This window comes from Amblyomma americanum, unplaced genomic scaffold (genome assembly GCF_052857255.1).
Source record: "Amblyomma americanum isolate KBUSLIRL-KWMA unplaced genomic scaffold, ASM5285725v1 scaffold_65, whole genome shotgun sequence".
NCBI lineage: Eukaryota > Metazoa > Arthropoda > Arachnida > Ixodida > Ixodidae > Amblyomma > Amblyomma americanum.
In genome coordinates, this window is record NW_027526537.1 from 427,591 (window position 1) to 455,258 (window position 27,668).

General features: G+C 44.0%; 1 protein-coding gene across 3 annotated transcripts; it reads right to left on the bottom strand.

Annotated features, from left to right (window-relative positions):
* Nucleotides 1-494: 494 nt before the first annotated feature.
* On the bottom strand, nucleotides 495-27,627 carry LOC144112337 (uncharacterized). Of its 3 annotated transcripts, none has more exons than XM_077645194.1 (4): nucleotides 27,463-27,619; nucleotides 18,052-18,141; nucleotides 13,673-14,036; nucleotides 495-1,383 (listed from the first exon to the last, which is right to left on the bottom strand). In XM_077645194.1, exons 1-4 carry the CDS (start codon nucleotides 27,463-27,465, stop codon nucleotides 947-949), a joined length of 894 nt encoding a protein of 297 aa, XP_077501320.1. In that variant the 5' UTR covers nucleotides 27,466-27,619; the 3' UTR covers nucleotides 495-946. The 3 variants fall into 3 exon arrangements, with proteins under 3 accessions (XP_077501320.1, XP_077501322.1, XP_077501321.1); XM_077645196.1 differs by having other exon boundaries at nucleotides 18,039-18,141; nucleotides 27,463-27,612; XM_077645195.1 differs by lacking the exon at nucleotides 18,052-18,141 and having other exon boundaries at nucleotides 27,463-27,627.
* Nucleotides 27,628-27,668: the final 41 nt, after the last annotated feature.

Sequence of the window (27,668 nt, forward strand, 5' to 3'; positions counted from 1 at the left end):
TTATTCAGTGACAACCCACTTCCGCAACAAGTAGGCCTAGCAATCCGCAGGGCTTGTGTGTGCAATTTCAGCGATTGTGGAGAGTGCATTCACAAGTTTTAGCGAATGCAAGGGGTCAATGAGTGTAGTTTTGGAAACACTGACCTGAAATCGATTACTGCTTAAATCACAGGGCACACATACAATGAACAGGAAGTGCCGGTGTGATCGGACTGCCAAGGAATGCTTTAGGCGGCCAGCAGTTGTCACCATCACTTGTGGATAACAAATAAAGCCATTTCAGTTAATGCAAATGGTCATCAAGCATACTTCTGAATAAAGTGACTGAAAATCAAGTATTTGTTATATCAAAGAAAGCAGGGACAATTAGTGAGAAACACCAGTCCTACGCGATGTCAGCAACCCGAATACCAGGTGTCTCCACGCAAGCGACTGCATCAGTGCATCCTATAGAGTTGTTGCACTGCATAAACAAGCAAAGGGTACAACCCATACAAATGAGAAGAGATTTTTTTATTATCAGAAAAACGCAGCTTAAATCTTATGTCATGCAAACAAGAACTAGGTGTTTGTACACAACGATGTGAACAGGTGTACTGGAGTGCAGTCATCTTCATCAGTACATTTTTGGGGAAATTTCACGCTCATGTTCTAAATGCTCAGTAGTGTACTATGACCTTCAAACACTTACGTAGCAAGTACATGAGCTATTTGCTAAACAAGCAAAAGAATTAAAATCAACATCCACAAAGCTGAAGCAGCCGTGCAGAGTTGCTGCATATGGGGCAAAGCGGTGGCAGCGGCTATTGCCCTGTGCAGGCTGTGGTTGCATTTTGAAGGTGTTGCAAGTCGCAAATGTCATCTAAATGAACTGCACTCAAAAACTTCGTGTAACAATGACATTCGGCTGAAAGGCATATGCCTGTGTAGCACAGTATTACAAAATTTAGAAGTTCACAGAGTTGTCCCGACTTAAAATCTGTGCAGAGACTAACTGTACAGGCACAGATCTACCTCGTTCTGCCTGACTTTCATACCCTGACTTGAGCAACAAGCACTTCAAGCCCACAGTCATGCTCATGTGGAAGCCACTTTCAATGTCATCTGCAAAGCTTCGATTGACCCGTTCACTGGCCAGGTACTGCAGAAGCAGCTTCACTGTGGCATGTTGTGGATGTTTTTTCCTCCAGGATTCCAGAACTTCAAAACCTGCACAGGTAGGGCACCGCTTGCGTGCTGGCTGTGAGGCACACTTCATTGCTTCCAGTCGATCAATCTCAGCCTCCTTGATGCTTAGGTTTTTTGGAAAAGCACGAACGACATTCTTCCATGGACACTTGTACTCACAAAGGTACAAGATAGCACAGACCAGCTCCTTCCGGCCTAGAAGAAAATAAACATAGAGGCAACAAGTACTATATAAATCACCAAGTGCTGAAATGTTGAAAAACCACAATACAATTAATGCAAAAGGCAAGTTTTTCTAAAAGTTACCTCTAGCTGTGTCAGTCGCAAAAATAAATCCTTGCTGAGATTAAAGACTTGAGATGAGCTTACCGGCACACCTTTTCCATTAGTTTTTCAAGCACTTAAAATAGGGCATCAAAACTGCACAAAAGATCATGCACATACACAAGCTTGTTCTTATAAAGCTTATTCATGCTGTAGGATTTAAAAAATTATAACTCAAAGATTGATTCAGGAATAGATATATAAGACTATAGGCAGTTTTTACATAGTCACCGCCATTATTGTCCAGATGAAACAAATTCTTATTAGCACTTTTTTCATGGCACAAGGCCAGGTTAGTAATTGGAGAGATATGAGAGAGGCATTTGCCGTGTAGTGCGTGCTTTCAGGCTGATGATGATGACTCAAACATATACACAGCTTTTTTGAACACCACCCCCCCCCCCCCTCCCCTCCCAAAAAACGTCCACAACTGCAATCATATAAGAAACCACAAAGATGTTCCTAGCTACCAACATATTTTGCAAACCACACCATATGATCTCTAACTTTGCTGCAAGCCTTTCATTAAATATTTTCAACTCACAGGGCGTCCAGTAAAAAACAATGCAAGCACATAAAACATTGAAGTTCGAAACACTCATTCCTAATTAACTGAAAACACAGTAGGTCCAGCCAGATTCCAATTAGTTCAAACTGTGTTTTCAGAACTTGCAGCGCTAACCGACTACATTCTCTCTGTTGGTTACAGGTAGGGGTTGAAGTTTTCGGTTCAAACCGAAAAAAAAAAACTGATAAAAGCACGCGGAATTCGGTTTTAGAAATTCGGTTTTAACCAAAACGGGAAGTATTCTTGGCATGCAAGGCATTGCCAGTTGACTGTTGAATGCGAGTCATACTCAGTCAGAGTTCAAAATGAATGTAGTGAAGCCAGGGGTATGATGCCATGATGATATGTTGGGTAGGTAGCACAACCGTGCGATTTTAGGTATTGCTCCATTAGCTTCCTCGGGTTAGGAAGCACCCCTTCCTCGCCACCTGCCAGCTAAGCACTGTTTGTACACTACCGTTACCGCTTAGAGGATTTAGTTAAGTAGGTGCACATCAACTGCACATAGAACACTCTTGTAGGTGGGGACTGAGGTCACGGCTCGACTGATCCATGGTCAAGACGACGTCCAATCCCACCACCTCGACAACATCGACACGAAGCAGTGCAAGGGCGTCATGAATAAGTGTGAGGCACGAACTGATGGGTGAGTTGGTTTTGCATGATGGACGTAAAACAGTGCAACGGAGAGGCCGTGTGCCGTTGCGCTGTATCACATTTATCATGAAATGGTATGGTCTGGCCACCGCGACGATTCAGCAGCAGTTCTACTGCTGCCACCAACACACAGACCATGTGATACCCTGCACTTGCGCTCAACCCAGTGTGGCAACCGAAGGCTAATATGTTTCATTTATTTCATTTATTGATCCCTTAAAGGCCCGAAGGCATTACATAAGGGGGGGCATATTGGTTTCCAACGGCGATGATGGGAACATGCATAACAATAAAAAGAACAAACATACAAACAAACATAAAAGGGGTTGTAGTCATATCAGGGTTTTCCAGCAAGTGATACATCATTTAACAAAGATATGTCAAGCAATACTCGCTACAAAAGAGCGCAGAAGTGATCAAGATTTATGAGGTGAATTTTTATTTTCTCGCGGAATGTTTTGTGATCAGTGCATGCAGCGATGTCGTTAGGCAGTGAATTCCATAGTGCTATTGCGTTGGGGAAAAATGAGTTGTTGTAAGCTGACGTGTGGCCACTGATGCGTGCTATCGGGTTACCGTGACTAAGCCGGGAGGACGTTCGTAGTGGGGCGGTTAGTAGAGCGTGCCGTGATCTTGTGTTATGATAAAATGTATGAAGTAAGCATAGGCGGGAAACGACGCGGCGTGATTCCAGTGTTGAGAGACGGAGGGACTGCTTGAGGGCGGTGACACTGGCTTCTCTTGAGTAACATGAAGTGATGAACCGAGCTGCACGATTTTGAATTGATTCCAATTCGATGGTGAGATACGATTGCCATGGGTGCCAGATGGATGATGCATACTCTAATTTTGGCCGCACAAATGTTTCATACGCGAGTTGTTTTATGTTAGGGGATGCAGATTTCAGATTCCTTCTCAGGTAGCCAAGTGTGCGTGAAGTGTCGGAGCAAATGGTTCTAATGTGGGTGACCCAAGAAAGTGTTGATGTGAGATGTACACCTAGATATTTGTAAGATTTTGCAACGGTTATAGGGACTGATGAAATGCTGTAAGTGTGATTCGTCAAGGTGTGTTTGTGAGTGAAGGACAACGATTTGCACTTAGTAAGATTTAAAGGCATCTGCCACTTTTCACACCATGATGCAATAACGTCAAGGTCCAGTTGCAAAGTGAGGTTATCGGTTGGGTTACTTATTGCATTATAGATGACACAATCGTCCGCAAAGAGTCGCAATTTGCATTGAATATTAGAGGGCAGGTCGTTGATGTATATTAAGAAGAGTAATGGTGATAACCCGGCCCCTTGAGGGACACCAGATGTTACATCTGTTAAGGGTGACTGGATGTTATTGGCGGATGTGAACTGCGAGCGTCCTTTTAGAAAATGTTCGAGCCAGCATATCAGATTAGCAGGAATTCCCAGGAACGAAAGTTTCGCAAGCAGATGGTTGTGAGGTACGTCTACTTGTGTTTTTGCCTGCTAGCTATATCATTAAGTTTAGTTACTGTTTTAATGACAATAACACAGCTCCAAGTACTATTATTTTCATGTCAATTACTAGTAAATAAATTGTTCACGGTGACGAAAAACCAAGATAGGCTTCAAGTGACATTTGACCACACAGGATTGCTAAATTAAATCACCAAAAAAGTCAGTATTTCATTTGCCGGAAAAAATGCAAACGTGTTCCGAGATAAAAAACCGAAGGAAGTCTGCCGAATTTCCAAAAAATAAAAACTGAAAAGTCCAACCCGTTTATAGGGCAAGAAACAGGATGAGAATGCTACAAGCAACCATAAAGCTTAAGGTTAGCTAGCATTACTTTACCGTTACTGCTCATGCGCAGAAATTCAGCTGTTTATCCTTTTTCTATGCACTCTACCACAGCAAACACACCATTTCCATATTCACAAACTCTTCTGGCAATGCACATATCAGCTCATGTAGATCATATCAAGAAGATTAAACCCATTTTCACTCACACAGAATGATACAAATACTCACCTTTGGTCCTGGCTATTAAAGAGTGGAGATCACTTCCTTCTAGTATTGCGGTTATTGCTGAAACATCATCCTTTCAAATAGCTCTTTTGTCATAATTAGAATCTTGCGACCTAGAGTCATGTGTGTGTAGACAGTTAGAAATATTCGATGCCATGTTCCGCAACTTCCAAAAGTGGAATTTCATTACCTTTTCCGAACTAGTTTATTTGCCTATTTTCCTATTTGTGCGTTTTTTTATTCTTCAAGAACCTGTTCCTAGTCATTTTTTCCATTCTCTTATTATTATGTACCTGGCTTCTTGGCTTGCTCATTCCTATTTTCGGCCCTTTGGATTTTGTATTGTAAATTTATTACGTTTTCTTTGATAAATCCCCCCTATGTAACGCGCCAGGCAAGCTGCGAAAACAATTTTCAAATAACAACTCAGTAAAACAAGTTTTGGGGCTAGTTAGTAACTTTCTTATTCATAACCGCAGCGAAGGAGCACAAACACAAGAGAAGAAACATGAAAACACATGGACGAACACTGCACTGACAATGGGAATAGATTTTGAGTAAATAAAGGCTCTGCACACTACAGAGAGGATAAAAAACAACCACGTGTTATGGTAACATCACAAACACACCTTATATCATTGCCGCGAAAAGGTCGAACTCTGAAGTGTACATAAAAATCGAAGCATCGCTAATAGAGCAATCAGCTCTTTTCTTTATATGATAGGCCTCCAGCAGTTCACATGCTGTTTTATTCCTGCTCCTGCCTAGAGTTCTGGCACCGTTGAAATGTGGCGCACATTACCTGCATGACTGGCAGTGCTTAACCACGAGCACGCTTTCTCTGTTCTTTAAACTCCTTTGGTGCTCCCCCAGCCGGTCATTGACACACCGCCCTGTTTGACCGATGTACACTTTCCGCATGTAAGTGGAAGCTCGTATAATACCCCTGAAGCGCATTGCACATAGGGAATGGTTCCCTTTTTCCCACACCCGCTTCTTCTTGTCTGCTTCCCAGAGATACGAGGACACAGCTTTGAAAGCTTCATCAGAGCCGAAAAAACGATCGGTACCCCAAACTTGTTCGCAACCTTATTCATATTATGTGACACATTGTGTAGGTAGGGGGCAACTTCCGGTCACAGGATTCTGTCCCTAGTATTTCTTTCTTGGGCTGGCGTTGCACACATGAAATGCCGTACACAGGAAAAAGCAGAAGATTAGATAGAGCACAAACTATCAACTGAATTTATTGCTTTCACAACAGCATATATATGCAGTATTCACACGTGCAAAAGAAGGGGGAGAGGGAAGAAAAAAGACGGAGATGACAAGTCAAGCCAAGGAGACAATTCTTTCAACTATCATATAAGGCGACCTAGGTATCACTAACACAATTATTGCCTTTTTCCTTGATGTAGAATGCTTCTAAATGATCACGGGCTATTTTGTTTTTACTCTTGCCCAGAATCTTGATGTCTTTGAGCAGCGGCTCACAACCAAGGCATGAAATGCAATGAGCGGCCAAGTTCGCCCCCTTCTCTTAATTGTAAAGTAAGAGCATGCTCCCTTGCGAGTTCATTGCCGCAGCATCCAGTTCGGCCGACATACTCGCGTCCACACTTGAGCGGGATTTGATAGAGATCACGTCCGTGGCACATTTCACATACTGTTCAGCATGTTTCTTTGTGCATGCGCTTCGTGGGGCTCCTTCCACGATGATTCTCGACATAACCCAGCGAGCTTTTATGTGCCGAAAAAACCACAGAACACCATGCCTGTTTGCCACTTTTTTTTTAATTGTGAAGACTTTGTGCATGTATGGAACCACCGTTGGCTTTGTACTCTGCAAGCGCTCAAGTTCCACAGCTAACGCTTGCCTTTCATTATCTTCTGAGAAGTTCTCTGCTACCGCTATGATAAGTGAGCAGGTGATTCCGACTGAAAGCATCCTGTTGATCTGATTATGAAAGCTGGAATGCATTTCATGCTGGCATGATTTGGTTAAGGCTGATTCTAGGCATGAGCTTGCAATTGCTCTTTTCACAATCTTTGAATGTGCAGAATGAAATGGAAGTAGTGCTTTCTGCGCTCGAGGAGCATACTTCCAACAGACATGATGCAAGCCAAACTGCAAGTTCATGTCTAAAAACTCTAATGAACCGTTAGTTGGGAGTTTGTGCAGGAAAACCAAACCTTTGACATATTGTCTAAAAAGAGTTAAAACATTGCTAACTGAATCAGTTCAGGTCAGCCTTTTCTGTTGAGAAAAAAACAATTAAAAATTTGTCAACATATCTAAAACACTTAAGAACATTAGTAAGCTCTAGAGTCAGGGAACGGTCAATAGCAGCTAAAAATATTTCGCAGAGGATCAGGGCGACACAGGAGCCAATGCATATGCCTTGTCTTTTGAGTGCAGAAACTGTCTTTAATAGAGATAAAGGTGGCTTGCAAATAAAATTCCAGCAGGGACATGAAGCTATCTGCAGAAACCCCAGCCGAATTTTGAGACGCTATTTCACCAGAACTGTCAATGCATTCTTTGACGGCTGCGAACAATTCATTATGAGGCACAGAATAAAACAGACCTTCCACATCAGTAGAGAAGGCGTAGCCAATATGAGCAGTGGAATCCAAGAACCTTACTAAATCACCAGAGTTTTTTGTCGCAAAAGGGTCTACAATCTGCAAAGCACAAAGATGTTTTTGCAGAAACTGGCTAATTAACATCTGCCAAGAACCCTTCTCACTTACGATAGTTCTAAAGGGCACAGGGTCCTTGTGCATTTTTGCAGTGAATAAAACTTACAGCACTTTCTTTTTACAGTTGCTAATCGAGCTTGGAAGCTTACACAGTTCAAGATCCCTGCGAAGCGCTGAACCTTGTGGCACTTGGTTTGACGCGTACAAAGTTCTTAGCGATTGTTTGTGCCGCTTTCTCGCTGAAGGCATCTTCTTTAAGGGTGACGAATCCTCCATTCTTGTTGGCTTCAAATAACCTCAGGTCGTTGTGCCTGAAGAAGGTAACGACGCTTCTAGCTAGATCTCTAGTGTGCTTGGTGGAAGCCGTGGAAACTGTTCTTGTTAGAGCCTCCACTCCTTCCAGGAGGCACCTCTCATGACCTTCTCTGTCAGCCTTGCTTGAAATACACCAATTAAACGCTAACAGGGCGTGAGATGGAACTGACGGCTCATAACTGTACTTCGGATCTTTGCTAAGACTGCCAGCTACCTCTTCAGGCAGCACTATATCGTCCAAAACTAGAAGGCTTCTAGGACTATTCGCCTTGCCCATTGTTCTGGTGCGGGCAATGGCTTGCTGAAGGCACTTAGCCCCCCAAAATTCAGTCAACTGAGCTGTGAATCTTCTGGCGGTACACAGCATGATTTCCACTAGCCAGCCCAGGTCTAAAGCATAACAACGCGATCGCATGATGTTCGCATCGGCATGGTGTTCCGGTGGTTTTTTTGGCCCCAAAAAAGCTCGCTGGGTTATGCCCCGGGATCACCGAGGAAGGAGCCCCATGAAGCGCATGCACAAAGAAACATGCTGTACAGAATGTGAAATGTGCCACAGACGTGGTTTATCAAATCCCGCTCAAATGTAAACGCGAGTATGTCGGCCAAACTGGACACTGCGTCAATGAATGTGCAGGGGAGCATGGTCTTTCTATACAGAAAGGAGAAGGGGCGAACTTGCCTGCTCTTTGTATTTCATGCCATGGTTGTGAGCCGCTGCTCAAAGGTATCAAGATTCTCGGCAAGAGTAAAAACAAAATAGCCCGCAAACTTTTAGAAGCATTCCACATCAAGGAAAAAGGTGATAATTGTGTTAGTGATAGCTAGGTCACCTTATATGATAGGGAAAAATATTGTCTCCGTGGCTTTTGCTGACTTATGCAGTGTGACATTCCGTGTATGCTACGAGGATCCACGTTCGACGGCGCGGCGTAGACGGAGACCCGTGACAGCGGCATCATCAATTACCCAGCCATGCTCTTTGAGTGACGACCAGAAAAACCGGACCCGCCGCCGCCCCGGGGAAACAGGCTTTATCCTCCCCAATTTCCGGGCCACTGGGACAACATTCTTCCCCCCCCCCCCCCCCCCCTTTGTCGTGGACTATCGCCGGGAAGGCACCCACAGCTTCCCAGAAGGGCCGCGACGGACACCTGTCAGACAGACAGGCAGTACTCGCCAAGAATGTGGAAAGACAGGCGCTAGTGAATTAGCTCCGAAGAGAGAGCCTGCGTATACTCTCACTTGAGAGAGAGTGGTGGCGTTTTTGTTGTTTATTTAGTGTGTATTGTTAACAGACTCTGGGTTCGAGGCTAAGCCCAACCCAGGGGGTGGTCCCCATCTCGCATGTTATTTTGGATTGGAGAATTGATGCTTTGGGCGGGCCACTGGAAATGACCGCCCTTAGTCCTTTGTTAATCAAGTGCTTAAAAGCACATGTAAACGGATGCAGTCCAGTCTGAGCTGGGGCTCCATGCTTAGCATGTAATGTGATGCTACTTAGGCACTAACCTCCCCGGTCGATGAGTAAAGTAGTGCAAAGTTTGTTCTGTTGAAAAATTATGCTCTGCTGACATCATCTACAAGCTCGCCTCCTGTTCATCTTCCAAGCCGAACGACACTAGAGGAAGGGTTTGGGAACCATCCTCGAAGAAACGGACGACTATTGAAATTCTACTGCATACACGCAAGCCGAGCAGGACGACATCGTTCGCGAAGAGGGCCTTCAGCGCCGTGCAGGCTTGACTTGTCATCCCCTTCTTTTTCTTCCCTCTCCCCTTCTTTCGCACGTGTGAATACTGCATATATATGCTGTTGTGAAGGCAATAAATTCAGTTGATAGTTTGAGCTTTATCTGTCATCTGCTCTTTCCTGTGTACATCTTTTCGTGTGCGCAACGCCACCCCAAGAAAGATATGCACCAACTCTCCCAACAAGAAGCTGTTCTCCATTAGTTCACAAGCACTGAGGGATCTTTATTGAACGTTTTTCCTTCACCTGTCCAAGTCAACGCCTGCATGGACCTCATTGTCAGCTCAACGTGCCGCGCCAGTTACCTAGCCTTCTGTTTGCGGGAGGGGTCTCATATTTGAACATGTTAAGTGCGATGCTCGGCGTCCTCCAACCAAGAGTAGGCTTTTTTGGACAGATTTGCAAGTGGGGGCTGGCTAGCGGAAATCAAGTTGCGTACCACCAGAAGATTCGCAAGCTATGATGACTGAACTTTGGAGGGCTAAGTGCCTTCAGCAAGCCATCGCCCGCACAAGAACAACAGGCAGGGCGAATAGTCCAAGAAGCCTTCTAGGTTTGGACGATATGCTGCTGCCTGAAGAGGAGGCAGGCATTCTTAGAAAGGGTCCGAAGTACAGTTATGAGCCGTAGGCTCCAGCTCACGACCTGTTAGCGTTTAATCGGCATATTTCAAGCAATGCCGACAGAGAAGATCGTGAGAGGTGCCTCCTGGAAGGAGTGGAGGCTCTACCAAGAACAGTTTCCACAGCTTCCACCAAGCACACTAAAGACCCAGCTAGAAGCGTCGTTACCTTCTTCAGGCACAACAACCTGCGGTTACTTGAGGCCGACAAGAATGAAGGATTCGTCACCCTAAAAGAAGATGCCTTCAACGAGGAAGCGGCACAAGCAATCGCTAAGAACTTTGTACGCGGCAAACCAAGTGCCACAAATATCAAAAGCAAGGCTTCAGCGCTTTGCAGGGATCTTGAACTGTGTAAGCTTGCAAGCTCGATTAGCAACTGTAAAAAGAAAGCGCTGTAAGTTTTCTTCACGCCAAAAACGCACAAGGACTCTGTCCCGTTTAGAACTATTGTAAGTGAGAAGGGTTCATGGCAGATGTTAATTAGCCAGTTTCTGCAAAAACATCTTTGTGCTTTGCAGATTGTAGACCCTTTTGCGACAAAAAACTCCGGTGATTTAGTAAGGTTCTTGGATTCCACTGCTCATATTTGCTACGCCTTCTCTACTGATGTGGAAGCTCTGTTTTATTCTGTGCCTCATAATGAATTGTTCGCAGCCATCAAAGAATGCATTGACAGTTCTGGTGAAATAGCGTTTCAAAATTCAGCTGGGGTTTCTGTAGATAGCTTCATGTCCCTGCTGGAATTTTATTTGCAAGCCACCTTTATCTCTATTAAAGACAGTTTCTGCACTCAAAAGACAAGGCATATGCATTGGCTCCTGTGTCGCCCTGATCCTCTGTGAAATATTTTTAGCTGCTATTGACCATTCCCTGACTCTAGAGCTTACTAACCACAATGTTCTTAAGTGTTTTAGATATGTTGACAAATTTTTAATTGTTTTTTTCTCAACAGAAAAGGCTGACCTGAACTGATTCAGTTAGCAATGTTTTAACTCTTTTTAGACAATATGTCAAAGGTTTGGTTTTCCTGCACAAACTCCCAACTAACGGTTCATTAGAGTTTTTAGACATGAACTTGCAGTTTGGCTTGCATCATGTCTGTTGGAAGTATGCTCCTCGAGCGCAGAAAGCACTACTTCCATTTCATTCTGCACATTCAAAGATTGTGAAAAGAGCAATTGCAAGCTCATGCCTAGAATCAGCCTTAACCAAATCATGCCAGCATGAAATGCATTCCAGCTTTCATAATCAGATCAACAGGCTGCTTTCAGTCGGAATCCCCTGCTTGTTTATCACAGCGGTAGCCGAGAACCTTCTCCAGAAGATAAAGAAAGGCAAGCGTAGCTGTGACCTTGAGTGCTTGCAGAGTACAAAGCCAATGGTGGTTCCATACATGCACAAAGTCTTCCAGAATTTAAAAAAAGTGGAAAACAGGCATGGTGTTCTGGTGGTTTTTCGGCCTCAAAAAAGCTCACTGGGTTATGTCCCCGGATCATCGAGGAAGGAGCCCCACGAAGCGCATGCACAAAGAAACATGCTGAACAGTATGTGAAATGTGCCATGGACGTGGTCTATCAAATCCCGCTCAAGTGTGGACGCGAGTATGTCGGCAAAACTGGACGCTGCGTCAATGAACGTGCAGGGGAGCATGCTCTTTCTATACAAAAAATAGAAGGAGCGAACTTGCCCTCTCATTGTATTTCATGCCTTGGTTGTGAGCCGCTGCTCAAGGACATCAAGATTCGGGGCAAGAATAAAAGCAAAATAGCCCGCGAACTTTTAGAAGCATTCTACATCAAGGAAAAAGGCGATAATTGTATTAGTGACACCTAGGTTATATGATAGGGGAAAGAATTGTCTCCTTGACTTTGGCTGACCAATGCAGGCTTGACTTGTCATCTCCGTCTTTTTTCTTCCCTCTCCCCCTTCTTTTGCACGTGTGAATACTGCATATGTATGCTGTTGTGAAAGCTATAAATTCAGTTGATAGTTTGTGCTCTATCTGTCATCTTCTGCTCTTTCCTGTGTACGGCGTTTCATGTGCACACCGACATCCCAAGAAAGCTATGCAGCAAGTCGCCCAGCAAGAAGTTCTTCTACATTACTTTTTGGAAGCAAGTAGTAAAAATGGAAAGGCAATCCTAACTGTTGACATGAATATGCAGATAGTTACCCTGGTTTCTGCGAAAGAATTAAGGTGTTGCATCAGTGGGGCACCTATTGGAAGGGCAATCAAAAATGGGACAAGGAGGTACTCATCATAAATCACTGTGCAGCAGCGACGCACCACGAAGCGCAAAGAGAGGATGGGACAAGATTTAGGGGCACTCGCATCAAATGTACTGTCTGAAACAAAATTTCTGGGAGGATGTGAACGTATAGTAAAAATATCTACTGCTGCGCTGCATTAGCACCCAGTCAGCTGGTATTTCTTCTAGCATGGATGTACCCTTATACTTCCAGGCTTTTTTCAGTAAACTAGTAAAATTGTAAACTGTAGGGTTTATTGTCCGGAAGCGCCACATGGGGAGCTATGAAAGACACCTCATAGCCCCACATTCCTACAGCACGTACCCTCCACATTTAATCAGCCTTCCTGTGATTTCACTATACAGGCATATTTTTGCTTTTTGTCCAGTTCCTACTTTTCTAGAATTTCTATGGGCACAGCCTTACCTAGTTTATGCTACTAGTTTAACTAGCTTTTTCCGCTTTTTCTTTTTGCATTGTAATTCTTGTCTTTATATATCTTTCCTTTTCTTTGTTTTGGCTGCACATGAAGTGAAAATGCATTAGTCCTGAGTTTGTCTTTGCTGACATGATTTTTAAAAAATCTTTTGCTTGTTTTTTCAACATGCACACACTTTAATATATGGGCTCTGCGTTTAATACATGGGCTCTGCGTTGTTATACCATCTGCAACATGCCGCAGGCCTTGTCAAGGCCTTTTTAGACTTTTGACTCCTCCCCTTAACATGAAACCTGTCCTGTGGATGTTGGATGCTGAAAATATATTTGACTCTTGACTTTGACCATAGAGCCATAAAGCCAAGCGCTCACTTCGCACAGCCTGTGGCCGTTTTTGTATTTCGCCTCCATCGAAATACAATCACTGCGGCTGAGATCAAACCTGCCAGCCTGAGGTCAACAGATGAACGCCACAGCGGCTAAGCCACTGCTGTGGGTTTTCAGTGCACTAGTTCGCTTGACCAAGGAGAAATTTTTTTTTCATGTGCTTGCATTCCATAATAGCTTGCCTGGTACTGTTATGATATAACCAAGGTGCATGCTCAGGTTTCAAAGGGAAGGATTTCCCCCAGTCAGGCCAGCCCTGGGATGCTGCTGTCTACAAGATGCTGGAGTGGTATGTCGCCTCTGCTGAGCGGACTCAGAGGTCCAAACGCTCCACATCAGGATTCAATTTCGCTGCAATGCGGCCCGTGTGTACTTGGGTCCGCAGTGTTCCAGTGTCCACAGTGCAGTCATGTACCAAACATGTGAAAACTGCAGGAAGGATATAAAAAAGGGAGCGCCTTACTATTGTTTTCTTGAGATGAAGGGTGGCACAGCAGGGGCAACTGCCTGGGAACAGCACACAAAATGCAGTTCTTGTTGTCAAGAGGTATTTCCTCATAGGCTTGAATGTGCTCGGATGCCTCCTTGACCAAGAAAACTGCAGCAAGTCGCCCCAAGAACACCACCTCTTGAGCTCTGATCACCTCCCGGTCGACAAGAATGTTCAGCAGGTCGTCAACAGTATTGCAGCTGAACCGTGCTCTCCGAGGAACGTCCCTCTTGAGCAGACGCCACACGACTTCCTGCTTCTCCAGAAATCTTTCATGAGACCACAGCATTCGCAGATTTCTCAGCAGTTCTTTGAACCGCACATCATCTTGGTCATCCTGCACACAGGAAAGAAACGAGTTGGTCACCTGAGCAGTTCCTTTGGGGAGTAAAAGAAATGCAATGCCAATAATACATTTGATAATGTGCCACAAAAGATGAACGAAACATGCAAACTTAGCTCTTGCTGTCACGTGACAATAGCAAAAACCCAAACCTAACCTCCGTGAAAAAGCATGAAGCATACAAGCAAATGGGCTTGAAGTGTAGCTCATTTCTCCTCAATGTGGTGTTTGCTGGGGGCAGAGAATATAGACTACTCCGAATGAGGAGGCGGTCCAACTCCAGCTGAGCGAATGCTTCATTTTGTTATCAGGCTTTGTTATCAAAGACAGCAAGAAAGAGGAAGGGACTAACGCCCTCTCAATGTTCACCCTTGAAGCCGGCACATGCTGAAGTGTGCCAGCCACTCCTGGCTCGGTCGGTGCGGCCTGGAAACGTTTGACCACTCCTGTACATATATATTTTTGGTCATAAACCTTACAACCTTAAGGTGGGGGTTCCACTCCAGCTGAGCGAATTCTCCATTTTAGGCTACGTTTGTGAGCATTTCGCATGTTTTTCTTGTTCAAATCGCACAATGTAGGCATCACTCAAAAGCATAATGTACACTCTGTCAAATGATGAACACCACTGCAGTGTAGCTGCATTATAAATTGCACAAGAGATGGTATTGCAAATGACGAAGTCGGTAGTTTCATTGATATGACCTACTTCAGGGAACAATTCTGAAGAAACTACTTCACTTCGGACAGTTTCGTTTGGCGTACATATAGAATAGATGTTTATCGAGTAGCATCACAAGGCCTCAGAATGTGCATTCATTGAATTATATTTGACTGGCAGCCTTTTAAATATCGCAGAATTCGGCTATTTTGGGCATGACCATCTGCCGTGTATCGGGGTGCATAGTATCAATATTTTTACTACTTGAAGGTCGTGTGACAGTATTATGGAAATCTTCAAATTGAAAAGGCTACAAGAGGTAAAAATACTGCTGCTATGCATCTGGTACGCAGCAGATATTCATGCCCAATTACTCAAATTTTGCAATATTTAAAAGGCTGCCAATCAAATACAATTCACCGAATGCACATTCTGAGACCACATGATGCTACTAGATAAACATCTATTCTATATGTAGGCCAAACGAAACTGTCCGCAGTGAGGTAGCTTCTACAGAATTGTCCGTTTCTACAGAATTTGGTCATATCAACGAAACTACCGACTTTGTCATCTGTAATACCACCTCTTGTGCAGCTGATAGTGCAGCTACACTACAGTGGTGTGCATTGTTTGACAGAGTGAACATCAAACTTTTGAATGATGCCTACACAGTGCTGTTTGAACAAGAAAAACGAACAAAATGCTCGGAAACGTATTACGATGGCAAGACGGGCGAGTTGGTGATACATACTTCTGGGAAAATAGCGCAAAAGACGAGGACAGCAAGGAAAGAAAACAGCAGGACCAGCGCTATACATAGCCTAAAATGGAGCATTCGCTCAGCTGGAGTGGGACCCACATTTTAAGGTTGTAAGGTTTATGACCGTGAGTACATATGTACAGGGGTAATCAAAAGTTTCCAGGCCGCATCGACCGAGCCAGGAGTGGTTGGTGCACTCAGCATGCACTGACTTTGAGGGTGAACATCGAGAGGGCGTGAGTCCCTCCCTCTTTCTTGTTCTCTTTGATAACAAAGCTAAGAAAAAGCTAGTGTGCGCCTTCCCTGTTCGCTCTTGAAATTCTGTTGTGATAGAGCGCGTGGTGTAGCAAATTAATTTCCCGGAAAGTGACACGCAATGCTGGCAGCCATATTTAGTCAGACTCCGTGTGCTTCTCCATACCTTTCGGCTTCCTGGCGTACGATATCATGAATTTACCTTCACATGAGCTCCACTGCAGCTCTTAGAGCCATCTGCATGACTTCACAAGTGCAGTTTTCTAACATTTCCGTTTTATTCTCCGGAAATTTTCGCCATATAAATGTGGTAAGATTACGGCGTCTGGAATATTTGATTGTGTTGTCGAAGAATTTTTGTTTGCTATGATGCAGCCAATGCTCTCTCACAAGCCGTGTATTAATGAGTGGGGTCAGAGCCTCCGCGCAAGCAACACTGGCGAAGTCGTTCGTGTGCTAGACCAGCTGGCATGTGTTGTGGATGCTTTTGCAAAGTCTTTCATACGCTCCCATGCAGAATATTCTACAATCAAAGCTACACTTTCGGCACTTGCACGAGTCCCTCTATGCTAGCGAAACAGAGAACTCATGTGCCATAAAGTCAGAAAATAAGCGCTCAATAGGTACGAGTTTCATAATGTGCCATCAAATGGCCAATTAGGATGTTGAGGCTATGCGTGATATTCTTGCAAGTGTTCTCTCGCATTCTGTTTGCGCGATTGTCGTGTGATGGCCACATAGAATCTAAATCGGAGGGGGAGACGTAGTTGGTGTCCTGTGACTACATGCCTCGGCTTGACTGTATTTGCGGTTGGTGTTCCGTTCGTGCTGTAGAACTCTCAGCATTGAAACATGTCAGGCTCCATTCGGGACAAGGAGCGAATAACTTCGCCCCTCTGCAGCCGATATGATGCAACCGTAGTATATGGACAACAAGCGGTAAACACAAACACAGCGTTGCTGCAAAAGTTTCGTCGTCACCCATCTATTGCACAACAAAGACCACACGACGGCGGAGGCAGCAGCCTTCTTTTGCTGTTGTAAAGATAGGTTTCACAAGAAGAACCAACACAAAGCAAATCGCTAGCGATGCAAAGCTTGCATTTAGTCTGATTCGTTGGTCTTAATGAAGAAAACTGTATATCACCGTCATGCTGCAAATGCAAAGCACTTCTAAATCAGTGCTTTAGGTCTTCACCGTGGTGGCCAAGATCTGCCGTAACTCTGCCCGGAACAGCTAGGAAAGACTGTTGAATGTAGGACCAACTGGTGAAGATATGGAATCTATCTTTGAGATTCCAAAAAAGAAAAAAAAATCCATAGCCTCATTTTTCACACGCTCACTGCTGTGCAACACAAGGGTGATGACGCAGAAGTTAAAGCAATGCTCTTGCAGCAACGCTGTGCGTATGATTACCGCCCGTTGTCCATGTACTACAGATGCGTATAAGATTGGCGGCAGGGTAGAGAAATTATTTGCTCCTTCTCTTGAATGGTGTGCCATATGCATGAGCGCCGACAGATGGACGGTGCGAGCGCAACACCAAAAGCAAACACACCCAAGCAGAGGCAGGTACTCACAGCACATGAACTATTTTCACCCTCTCTGATGACGAATCTATATGGACATCACACGACAAGCTTGCAAACTAAAATCAAGAGAACAGCTGCAAAAAGATCACGCATAGTGTCACCACCTAAACTGGCCATATGATGCACGTTGTGAACCACCTTATACACGTTGGCCACTTATTTTCTGACCTCATGTCAAATTGGTCCGATTTGTCTTGTGAGCACAGAGGGACCAGTGTGAGCGTCGAAAAAGTAGCATTGATAGATCGAGCGTACTGTATTAGAGCACTCGAAAGAATTTGCAAAGGCGCCCATAGCATGTGCTAGTGTGCTAGTAGCTTCAGCACACGACTCCAGCAGCGCTGCCTACACGGAGGCTCTCAACTCGCTCATTAACACACGACTCAGGACAGCGCGCTGGCAACATCGCAGCAAGCAAGAACACTTTGGCAACATAAGAAAACATTCCGGATTCAGCTCTCAATACATTCGTATTTAGCGGATTTTCAGAAAATAAATTGAAGATGCAAGAATATGGTACGTGAGAAGTCAAGCTCTAAGGAGAAGCCCGCAGAGTCTAACTAAACATGGCCGCCAGCATGGTGCGTTATTTTCCGGGAAACGAGTCTGCTAAGCTGCACGCTCCATCCAACTGTAGCTCGAGGAGCAAACAGGAAAGGCATATGCTGCACTAGCTTCTCTGCTGCATTACTATCAATGGAAGCAAGAAAGGGATAGGAACACATGCCCTCTCAGCGTACACCCTCAATGCCGACCGAGGCCGAGGTGTGCCTGCGATGGCAGCGCTGCTCCTGGCTAGGGTGGAGCCGCCTGGGAACTTTTGACGACCCCTGTACATAACACAGAGTTTACAATAAAAAAAACATTGTTTACATTAACAACAGTCCATTCCAGCCTTGTCTGAATAATGGACACCAGTCAATGTATGCCCAAGTGGCACAAGGGCCACAAGCGTTAGATGGAATACATTTCTTCCTCTCTTAAAATGTGCACCTCTTCTTTTGACAAATGAAAAAACTCCTCTCAAAAGTAATTTAGCTTTAGCAGATCTACGAACAGGGTGCTAAACCAACTCTCACTGAAGTTAGGTCAATTCACGCCAAACTGCAGACGCTGCGCTCGACTATCTCCGATTTGTAAAAAAAATTCATGGAAACTATGGTGACGTGCATACTCTAAACCTAAAATACGTTTTCCGAAAAAAATTTATTCATGAGGTGAGCTCAGTTTGAGTGTTTCGGAAAGGCGTGGAACCAAGCACCGCTCAATAATTGATAAAAAATCCACAAATTTTTAAATGCCATTTGCACAGATTCTGGCATTTGACATGATTCAGATCATTTATTTTTCAATGGTAAAAATTTTTTAGACTAAAAAATTGTAAAAATTATGCCATTTTGACATTATTCTTTGAAATATAAACCTCTCGGAAATTAGGAAATAGCCATCTTGTTTTCCGAGATGTCTATTAGCTATAAAATGTTAAAGCTGATGAAACTGAATACGCTCAAGTGAAATAAAATGCTCATGTTGCAGAAAAGTACATTTTGAACCATAAACCCTTGTTTCTTTCACGATTAGGTGGCCCAAATAAATATACAAATGATGGCGGGTTTAGTGTAACAGACTATTGCCTTTCATTTCAGAAGTTTTAATCGAGATGATTGTTGTTGAAAGCGAGAAAAAAAATTTTTGGATTTGAGCTCTTGCACCGTAAGTTGTGCAGCCTCTTTCTGCCCCTTCCCCGTAGACTCCATTCCCATTGACTCTGTGGCCAGATGAAATGTACAGTTCTCGTTCCTAGGTGAGGTTTCCATTGCAGGCAGGCGTCAGAACATTGTGTAGCCGAATAGGTATTTGTGGGAAAAGATTTTCTTACCGCTGCCTGGATGGCACATGTAGCAGGGAGATTGCTATTCAGTGGGTTCATGCCACACTCAGTCATTGTTACAGCCATGACAGGCATGTAGAAGACACGAGGAGGAGGCAGCGCGCTGGTGCCGCGGTATGTTCGGTCACTCAAGAGTGAGGCACCTCTGCGCCACGGGCTGCGCTCACAGCCAGCATGTCTCGCATTACTCAATGTCGTAGTGAGGACTTCATCACGTGTGCTCTCTGTAGTCTTATTCGGACATAAATAAAGGACTGATGTTATGGCTGTCATGGCGGCTGGTCCTTCCTTCCTCATGGTGCATGCGCGACAGCACACTGAATACCCTAGTTTTTCTGCTCTTGGTTGCCCAGTGCGGAAAAAGGTCTGTTCAAACTTTGAAAGCGAAAACGATATCACTTAACGCATACCACCTGCTGAACGTCACGCGATATCTTCTTTAGCTCCAGCACTAAAAGTGCACGAGTGAGGGAAAACTGAAGTGGTTATTTAGCCATAAATGTGTCGTGCCAGGTGCTGTGCTCTGCATTGAGGAGGTGCAAAGACGACACAACTTACGGTGCGAGAGTTCGAATTCAAATTTTTTTTCTCACTTTAAACAAAAATCATTTTGATTAAAATGCAGAAATAAAAGGCAATATATAGTTCTATTAAACCCGCCATCGTTTGTATTTTTGGACCAGCTAGGGCAAAATAAGCTGTTGTTTATGGTTAAAAACACACTTTTTTACAAACTTCAGCATTTTATTGTACTTTCAGACACATTCAGTTTCATCTGCAGTAACATTTTTACAAGCAACAGATATCCAGGGAAACAAAGTGCCTATTTCCTAATTTCTGAGAGCAAGTTGATATTAGAAAAAACCTCAAAAAGAATAATTTTAACATTTTATTTAAATTTTAAAAAAATATTTATAGCGTCAAAAAATACACGATCTGAATCATATCGAAAGCCAGCATGAGTTCAAATATCAGTATGATATTTGTGGAGTGTGCTAAAAAAATTGATTTTTTACCAAATATTGAGCGGTGCCTGGTCTCGCACTTTTCAGAAGTGTTCAAATTGAGAACACCCCACGACTAGCAAAGAAAAGCCATCGCAATCATCTTTTTTTTGTAGCGAAATCTACATTGGCCACGAACTCGCAGTTTCACGGTGCTCGCTGTCCCACAGTGGTCGCACCGCACCACGTGACCGAACACGTGACTGGTCATGTAACCAACCACGTGACCAGCCACGGCGCCACCTCCTCGCCATCTGGCATGACGTCAGAGGAAAAGATTAACCAAGGCTAACCAAGCTATGCCTTAGCTTTCGCTATGTATATTCTGGCATAGCAGAGCTAAGCCACTGCCAATTTTTTTGATAACCTAACAAACTTGTGGTGATCCTGGTTGATGCAAAATGTTATAGTAGTGTGCACATAAAATTAAGGCCTGGCTAGGGCAAAATGCATGACAAGGAGATTTAAAACCCCTTCTGTGTGGTGTTTGAAACAAAAAAACATTCAATTAAAAGATGCACAAGGTTCCACAACACATGCATGACCAGAGCAAACAAAATCATCCCTTGGGGAAATGGCAGCATTAGTTTGTGTCCGTGAGCAGCAGAATGATAGAGGAATTTTTCGCATTGTAAAAGCAGCAAGTGACAGAGATCCCTATAAAGGCTTGTCCGCACTCCTGTTTTGAGGAAATCAGACGGGCAATTTTTTGTAACACTTAGCAACAGCTAGAACATTGCGATTTTAGACGAAATACATTATGCATTTGATGTAAACTGAGAAGCTCCATATTGCGAGATACTGCACATAGGGGAAGGCACATGTTCAGGCTAAAATATGCAAGCCATTCAAAGCTGGTCAATGACAAGGCACAGAGGAAACTACCTTTTTAAAGTGACCACAGCCAACACCTGTTCCTATATCACCATTCAGGTAATAGTAGCAGGGTTTCCTTAAACTATTTTCGTACATAATGCTTGCTCAAGCAGTTGTTATTTCGAATAACAAGGTATCATCCAAAGGAACAGTGACCTGGGGCCGTGTTACGAAACCAATGTACAATTGAGATCGCTCCCAAAGCCCCGCTCCCAAAGCCCCGCTCCCAATGGTTGCGTCAGCGACCTATAGGAACAGGGAATTTAGAGTGACCTCAATTGTAGAGCTGTTTCCTAATACGGCCCCTGGACCAAAATCTAATCAGATGGCTGATACAAGTAGTCGGTAAGGAACATGGTACTCAATCTTCCTTTACTGAATCCAACAAAAGAAACTGCAAGTAAATGCTGACTTTTCCACTGGCAGAGGAAGAAGCTAGAGTCGATGTCACCAAGTTGGGTTTAACATCCAGCACATATCAGCTTTACAGACAAGTGAAGCTCACTCCTGGCACTTAACCCTTTCCGGTCAGGTACCCCCCCCCCCCCCTGCCCCAGTGACTACTGGACAGGTAAGCATTCTTTTGGGCCTTCCAGCCCCTCGCAAAGAAAGGAGTGCCATGTCATGATTATGTTATAAGCATTTATTTAAAGTATTTTTTTCAGCTTCACTAGGGCTTCAGCGGAACCTCTTTACAGTGTGGCACCTCCCGAAGCACTCTCCTGAGTGGAGGCCAGGCTTCCTCTCGCATGCCTTGAAGAAAAATAGACTCCCTTCTTTCACCTTTTGTAGTTCTGTCACTGCAGATAGCGCAACCCACGCAGCAGGAGGCACATAATTGTCTTTGCTGCTAAAGTCAACTTCGATTCTGACAAAGTCATCAGACGACCTTCCGTACAGCATACGCCTGCCGAAATGGAAGTCATGCCGCAATCTTTCGATGCCAGTTCAGGCCCTCAACACCCCATGATCGAAAATATTTCTGCATCAGCATGGTGCTGCCATTCCGCGGGAGGAAAGCCAAATAGCCAATCTGAAGGCTACAATTTTAACCAGGTGGCACGCCACTTTTCCTAAAGAAACAGGAAGTAGAACGTTGTGTTGGACCATGCCCGACACAGAACAGACGCGCATTTTTCCGCTGTTGGGAGAATACATATGCTAAATTTTTGCTCGTGTTTTCTCCTTTAAAATGATGCATTAAACGATAGTATACATGGGTGCCCTACAATGGCTAAATAGTTTATAGTTGTATTTCTTCTTGATGCTGTTTCGGTTTCATCTATTAAACGATGGCTGTGACGTGTAGTTGGTGGTTAGGTCACGTGAACCATGAGAAAAAAATGCCTGCTGCTTAACTGTGGCTAAGCCTGGATATACAAGCGAAAGCTTCGCGTGCTTGGCATTCCGGACCCTCTCCAGTGAAGGAGCTCGGTGGGCGATATTCGCGGGGTGGTCAGATGCCGCTTTCCAACGACAACTCAAAGGCTTCCGCTCCTGTGCAACGCTCAGAGAAGACGGCCTGGCCTCGCTCTCATGCATGACCAAGCCCGCACTGACTAGGCCAGCCGGCGCTCCTCTTAGCCAGGCGCGCGGAGAGTCACATGGTCAGGCAACGACCCAGCTGTGGAGAGTGCATGCCCGAAGCCAGCAGCGCCGTTGCCACGGCTACTGTGCAACTCCGGTCAAATGAAGGTCATAGTGAAGTACACAGCGAAATCGGTGCTGCTAGGCCAGTAAAGCTTTCGCTTTAAAACTAGTATAACCACTGATCCATTGTTTGTTACCATTCCAGCTACTGAAGCAGGCTCATTTAAGTGATGTAGTGAATCAGAACTAGGTATCAGCAAATGTAGTTTTTTGTGTGCCTCACGTGACCTAAACAGCAACTGTATGTCACAGCCATCGTTCAGTTGATGAAACCAAAACAGCATCAAGAAAAAAATCTCATTACAAGTTATTTAGCATATACCACATGGTGACCAATGCATAATTTTAAAAAGAAAAACATGCAACTAAGATTAGGCATCTCTGGTCATTTCAAAACATTGAAGGAGAGTAGGCACATATTTATGGTTGCATGTTTCTTTCATTGCAATGGTGTGTAATACCCCTGTCACACGGTTATTTTGAAGGCCTACGGGTCACTAGTCTATTGAGTCAATGGAGCACTGTGGAACTTTACCAGGATCTCAAGGGCCTTCAAGCGGGGCTGCATGCTCTCTTGGAAGCAAAGTGCACACAGCAACACACTGGGGAATAATAAAATCACTGCAGTATCACCTCTGAAAAACATTGGACTTTAATATATATAACTTATTTTCCAGAAAAAAAGGCAAGCTGGGCTATTAAACACTGCTGCAAGCATTGTACCACTGTTGCCAGCAATACAAAAACAACCAACACCAGCCTTTTCAAAAGTGCATGTATGCTACTACAGCTTGTACAAGTCAACAAAGTTTCATTTCAAGAGTGATTAATATTTATGTAACAAAAAAACATTCTGTTTTTAACCTTCTCAGGTTAAACCTGTAAGGTGATTGCTAGCTATTGATAGTATGCCTGCAAAATTATTCGCGGTGATGATTGCACCACAACACCTTGGTGCGAGACGATGGAAACTCAACGGATGGCAATTGAGTTTTCCATAAAACCGCGGCCCAACTGCTCCAAGTGACTGAGAATCTCAAAGGCTCTCGACTTGATAGCCTTTGTAAGTGCCCGTGTGACAGGGGTATAAGACAGTGTGTATGAAATGCCACGTGGAATCCACCTACACATGATAAATGATTCATAACTAATTTCTTCGCTCATGCTATTTCGGTTTCAACAGCTGGACAGTGGTTGTGGCATCTTACGTTCAGTTCAGGACCTGTGAGACAAAAAACTTGATATAATTGCTGCCTCTCATTCTAATTCACTACAACTCTTATGCCAGCCTGCCCTAAGAGCTGGAATGAGAATTAAAGAAGAAGCAGTAGTAATACTGTTTTCTTTTTATGCCTCATGTGACTGGAACGGAAACACAAGACGGAGTTCAATCATAAATTGTTTACCGTGTGAAGACAAATTCCATATAACAATTTATATTTCCCAATGTTTTGGGCATCACAACAAAGAAAGAACATACAACTAAAATTTGGTGTCTGCACTCCTTTAATAATGTGTGGCAATCTGATGAAGGCTAGATCATGCCGGATGCCTCAGCTCGTGCTACTGGAGCCTAACCTCAATTCAGCCCCCGTGAAGATGTGAATGACCTCCCAAGTGTTTCTTCACTCTACGGCCTAACAGAGCACATGCCGCTACTAATAGACAGCCAGACATAGTCCATCACAAACAGCAATGATATCAATTCAGTTTTAGTGGCTTAAGCTTGGCAGCTAGGGAAAGCATCACATTCACAAAGCATGCGAAAAGCATGCTTTGCAAATTAAGGTAAATGTTAACCATGTTAACCTCTTCAATGTTTTGAATGTGCCCCCCCTGTCCACATAAACAGAGTCCCCGCTTCGCTTTGCGTCACACGAGTGTGTTGCTCCTGTTCTTTTAGAATTCTTCAGAAGCAGCATGGATAAATTTTTTCTTGCACTGAATGGTTTTTGTTTAGTAGCAACATGTTCAACCCAGCTAGCACGTTGCCCTTAGAAGAAATTAAAAGCGTAGTTTAGAATCAAACAATTAAAACAGAGATAAGAATATAAAGCCACTTTCAAACCTACTGCATACACACTAGTAACACTCATAACATTGCACAGCATTGCTAGCTGCACTCGTTTTGTCAACAACTATTACTTGTTAGTAAATAAGTAGTGATTTTCACTGAACAAAGCAAAATTAACCTCTACGGCATATTTTTATTTGCGGTATAACCCAAATATGAAAGCACCAATTATCTGCTAGCATTCTGAAATATTTCTAGAAATCAAAACAAAAATTTGCACATTATGCGAAACACTTGTAAAAAATACTCAGCTACACTCCTAACACATGCACACAGGAGGATCATGCCTCAAATTCATATAATATCAGCAGTCATTCACCACCGGTTCTGTTCCAGCAGAATGGAAGGTTGCGAAGGTCATTCCTGTCTTCAAAAATGTAACCAATCATGCCCCAGTAACTATCGTCTCATATCTAGCACAAGTTTGTTCCAGAGTCATGCAGTACGTTATTCCTGTAAAACTACGCTCAATTTTCACAACATTCACTCCAACCTTGACCTTAACACACCCATTGACGCCCTTTTTCTAGATTTCGAAAAGGCTTTTGATAAAGTTAATCACCATCACCTACTACTCAAGCTCTTGTGCCTTAACTTAGACACGTGTGTATTCAATTGCATCAGCGAGTTCTTAATCAGTCGTCTTCAGTTTGTCGTTGCCAACTCCTACTCATTCAGCCTTTCTCTTGTCTTGTCAGGTGTTGTTCCCCAAGGCACCATACTAGGACTCCTTTTCCTAATCTATATTAACGATCTGCCCCTCAATATTGCATCTAAGATCTGGCTTTTTGCAGATAATTGTGTAGTGTACTGGACCAGAACAAACCAGCCTCACATTCATCATCGTCATCAGCCTTACTATGCCCACTGCAGAACAAAGCCCTCTCCCAAATCTCTCCAATTAACCCTGTCCTGTGCCAGCTGCGGCCACCGTATCCCCACAAACTTCTTAATCTCATCCGCCCACATAACTTCCTGCCGCCCCCTGCTATGCTTGCCTTCTCTTGGAATCCACTCCGTTACCCTTAAGGACCAGAGGTTATCCTGCCTTCCCATTACATTCTCTGTACCAGCCCATTTCTTCCTCTTGGTTTCGACTAGAACCCGCGTTTTTTCCCTCACCCACTCTGCCCCTTAACGTTACACCTATAATTTTCCTTTCCATAGCTAGCTGCGTTGTCCTTAACTTCAGTTAAACCGTTTTCGTTAGCCTTCACATTTCTACCCCGTAGGTGAGTACCGGTAAGACACAGCAGTTGTACACTTTTCTCTTGAGGGATATTGGTAGACTGCCATTTCTTTTATCTGTGAGAACCCGCAGTAGTCCTCTACACCTAACTGACACAATTAAACATCTAGGCATTCACATCTCCCAAGACCTATTGCAGTGCAATCATATTAACCAAATTGTTAACACTGCTAATTGCACCCCTGGCAACTTACACTCTAACTTTGCATTAACACCCTCTACTGACAAACTTATTGCGTACGTAACACTTGTCAGACCCAAACTAAAGTATGCACATTCTATATTTGATCATCACCAAACCAATCTAATCAATTTGCTCAAATCCATTCAGAATCACGCAGCTAGATTCATCCTTTCAAGTTACTCTTATCGCACTAGTGTCACCGAATTACAATCCTAGCCCGATTTCCGCACTTTAGCCTCTTCCCGCAAAACTAGTATGCCTCAGCCTCTTTTACAAGTTTTTTCATACCTTGACATCAGACATCTTCATCCGTCCAGCCCATCGTTTATCCTGCCACAGCCATGCTAAAACCGCTTACCCCCAGCGCGCCCATACCACAACATTTCAGAAGTAATTTTTCTACACACAGCCATGGACTGGAACGACCTTCCCGCAAACATCGCCTTGTTCGCCGATCATCACGAATTCAAGCCCCTCATGCGATACCCCTTAACGGGGCCTTTCAGGAATCAATAAAGATAAATAACATGCATCCATTACAGCTGTTTCTAATGCCAACAATATCGGGCAGACACTACCATGTAAAACCAAAGAACGACCATGCACTGTCAAAGCAGATGGCTACCACATCACAGCATACTTCACTTCAACAAATTCGTGATTAACGGCAAGACAGCTTTTGCTCTCACATTATATCTCCCTGCTTGGTGTAGTTTATTTTTACACTACTGAAGACCATTACAAGCGAGTTGGAAGGTTCATCATTGCGGTGTTCCTTTAATGACCTGGCAAATAACAACTTGATTATTATTTGCCAGCTGTACTGAAGGAACTGCAATGTGACCCCCTTAGTCGATATTTCTTAACATTTCCTAGTCGCAAGTAAGCGTGAACTAACAACATGGCCGTTACACACACGTCTCATCATCTAATCACACTCGAAACGACCATTCAGACTTGCATCTGACCACCACCCGAAAACGATCCAGTGGAAACAAATGAACGAGTGCTCCTCGAGCGACTTGATTTTGTTGCGTCCAACTCCAGCTTGATAAACACACAGCTAAAGCCACGACGGCAAATCCCACATCAGCCTCAACACAACACTCTAAACGGATTGCTATCACAAGCTTGCCACGAGAACAGCCTAATCAAAAGGAGCAGCGAACCAAACCAGCGCCATGGCACTGATTAACAGCGGCAACAATGAAAAAAAGCGTTACCATATTTTGCCACCATGAAGACGAACGTTGGAGGGGAAACTAACAAGGAAGCAGCTCTACCGCGGCCGAGACAAAACATGCGATATTCGCCGTTTCAGCTGACGGCACTGTTTTCGGCGTACTCGCGCGGGGTCACACGTCCGCTGGCCTCACTCGTGCAGTGCCTTCTTGTGGCTACTTGGAGGGAATGTGCCGTGCGTTCGGCT

Excerpts from the sequence above, each read along its gene's own strand:
- LOC144112337 (XM_077645194.1), bottom strand. Across the intron at positions 14,037-18,051 it reads CCTCGGTCGGCATTGAGGGT|GATGACCAAGATGATGTGCG; the intron begins GTACGCTGAGAG and ends TCCTGTGTGCAG. Across the intron at positions 1,384-13,672 it reads TTCATCTCAAGAAAACAATA|GCCGGAAGGAGCTGGTCTGT; the intron begins GTAAGGCGCTCC and ends ATTTTCTTCTAG.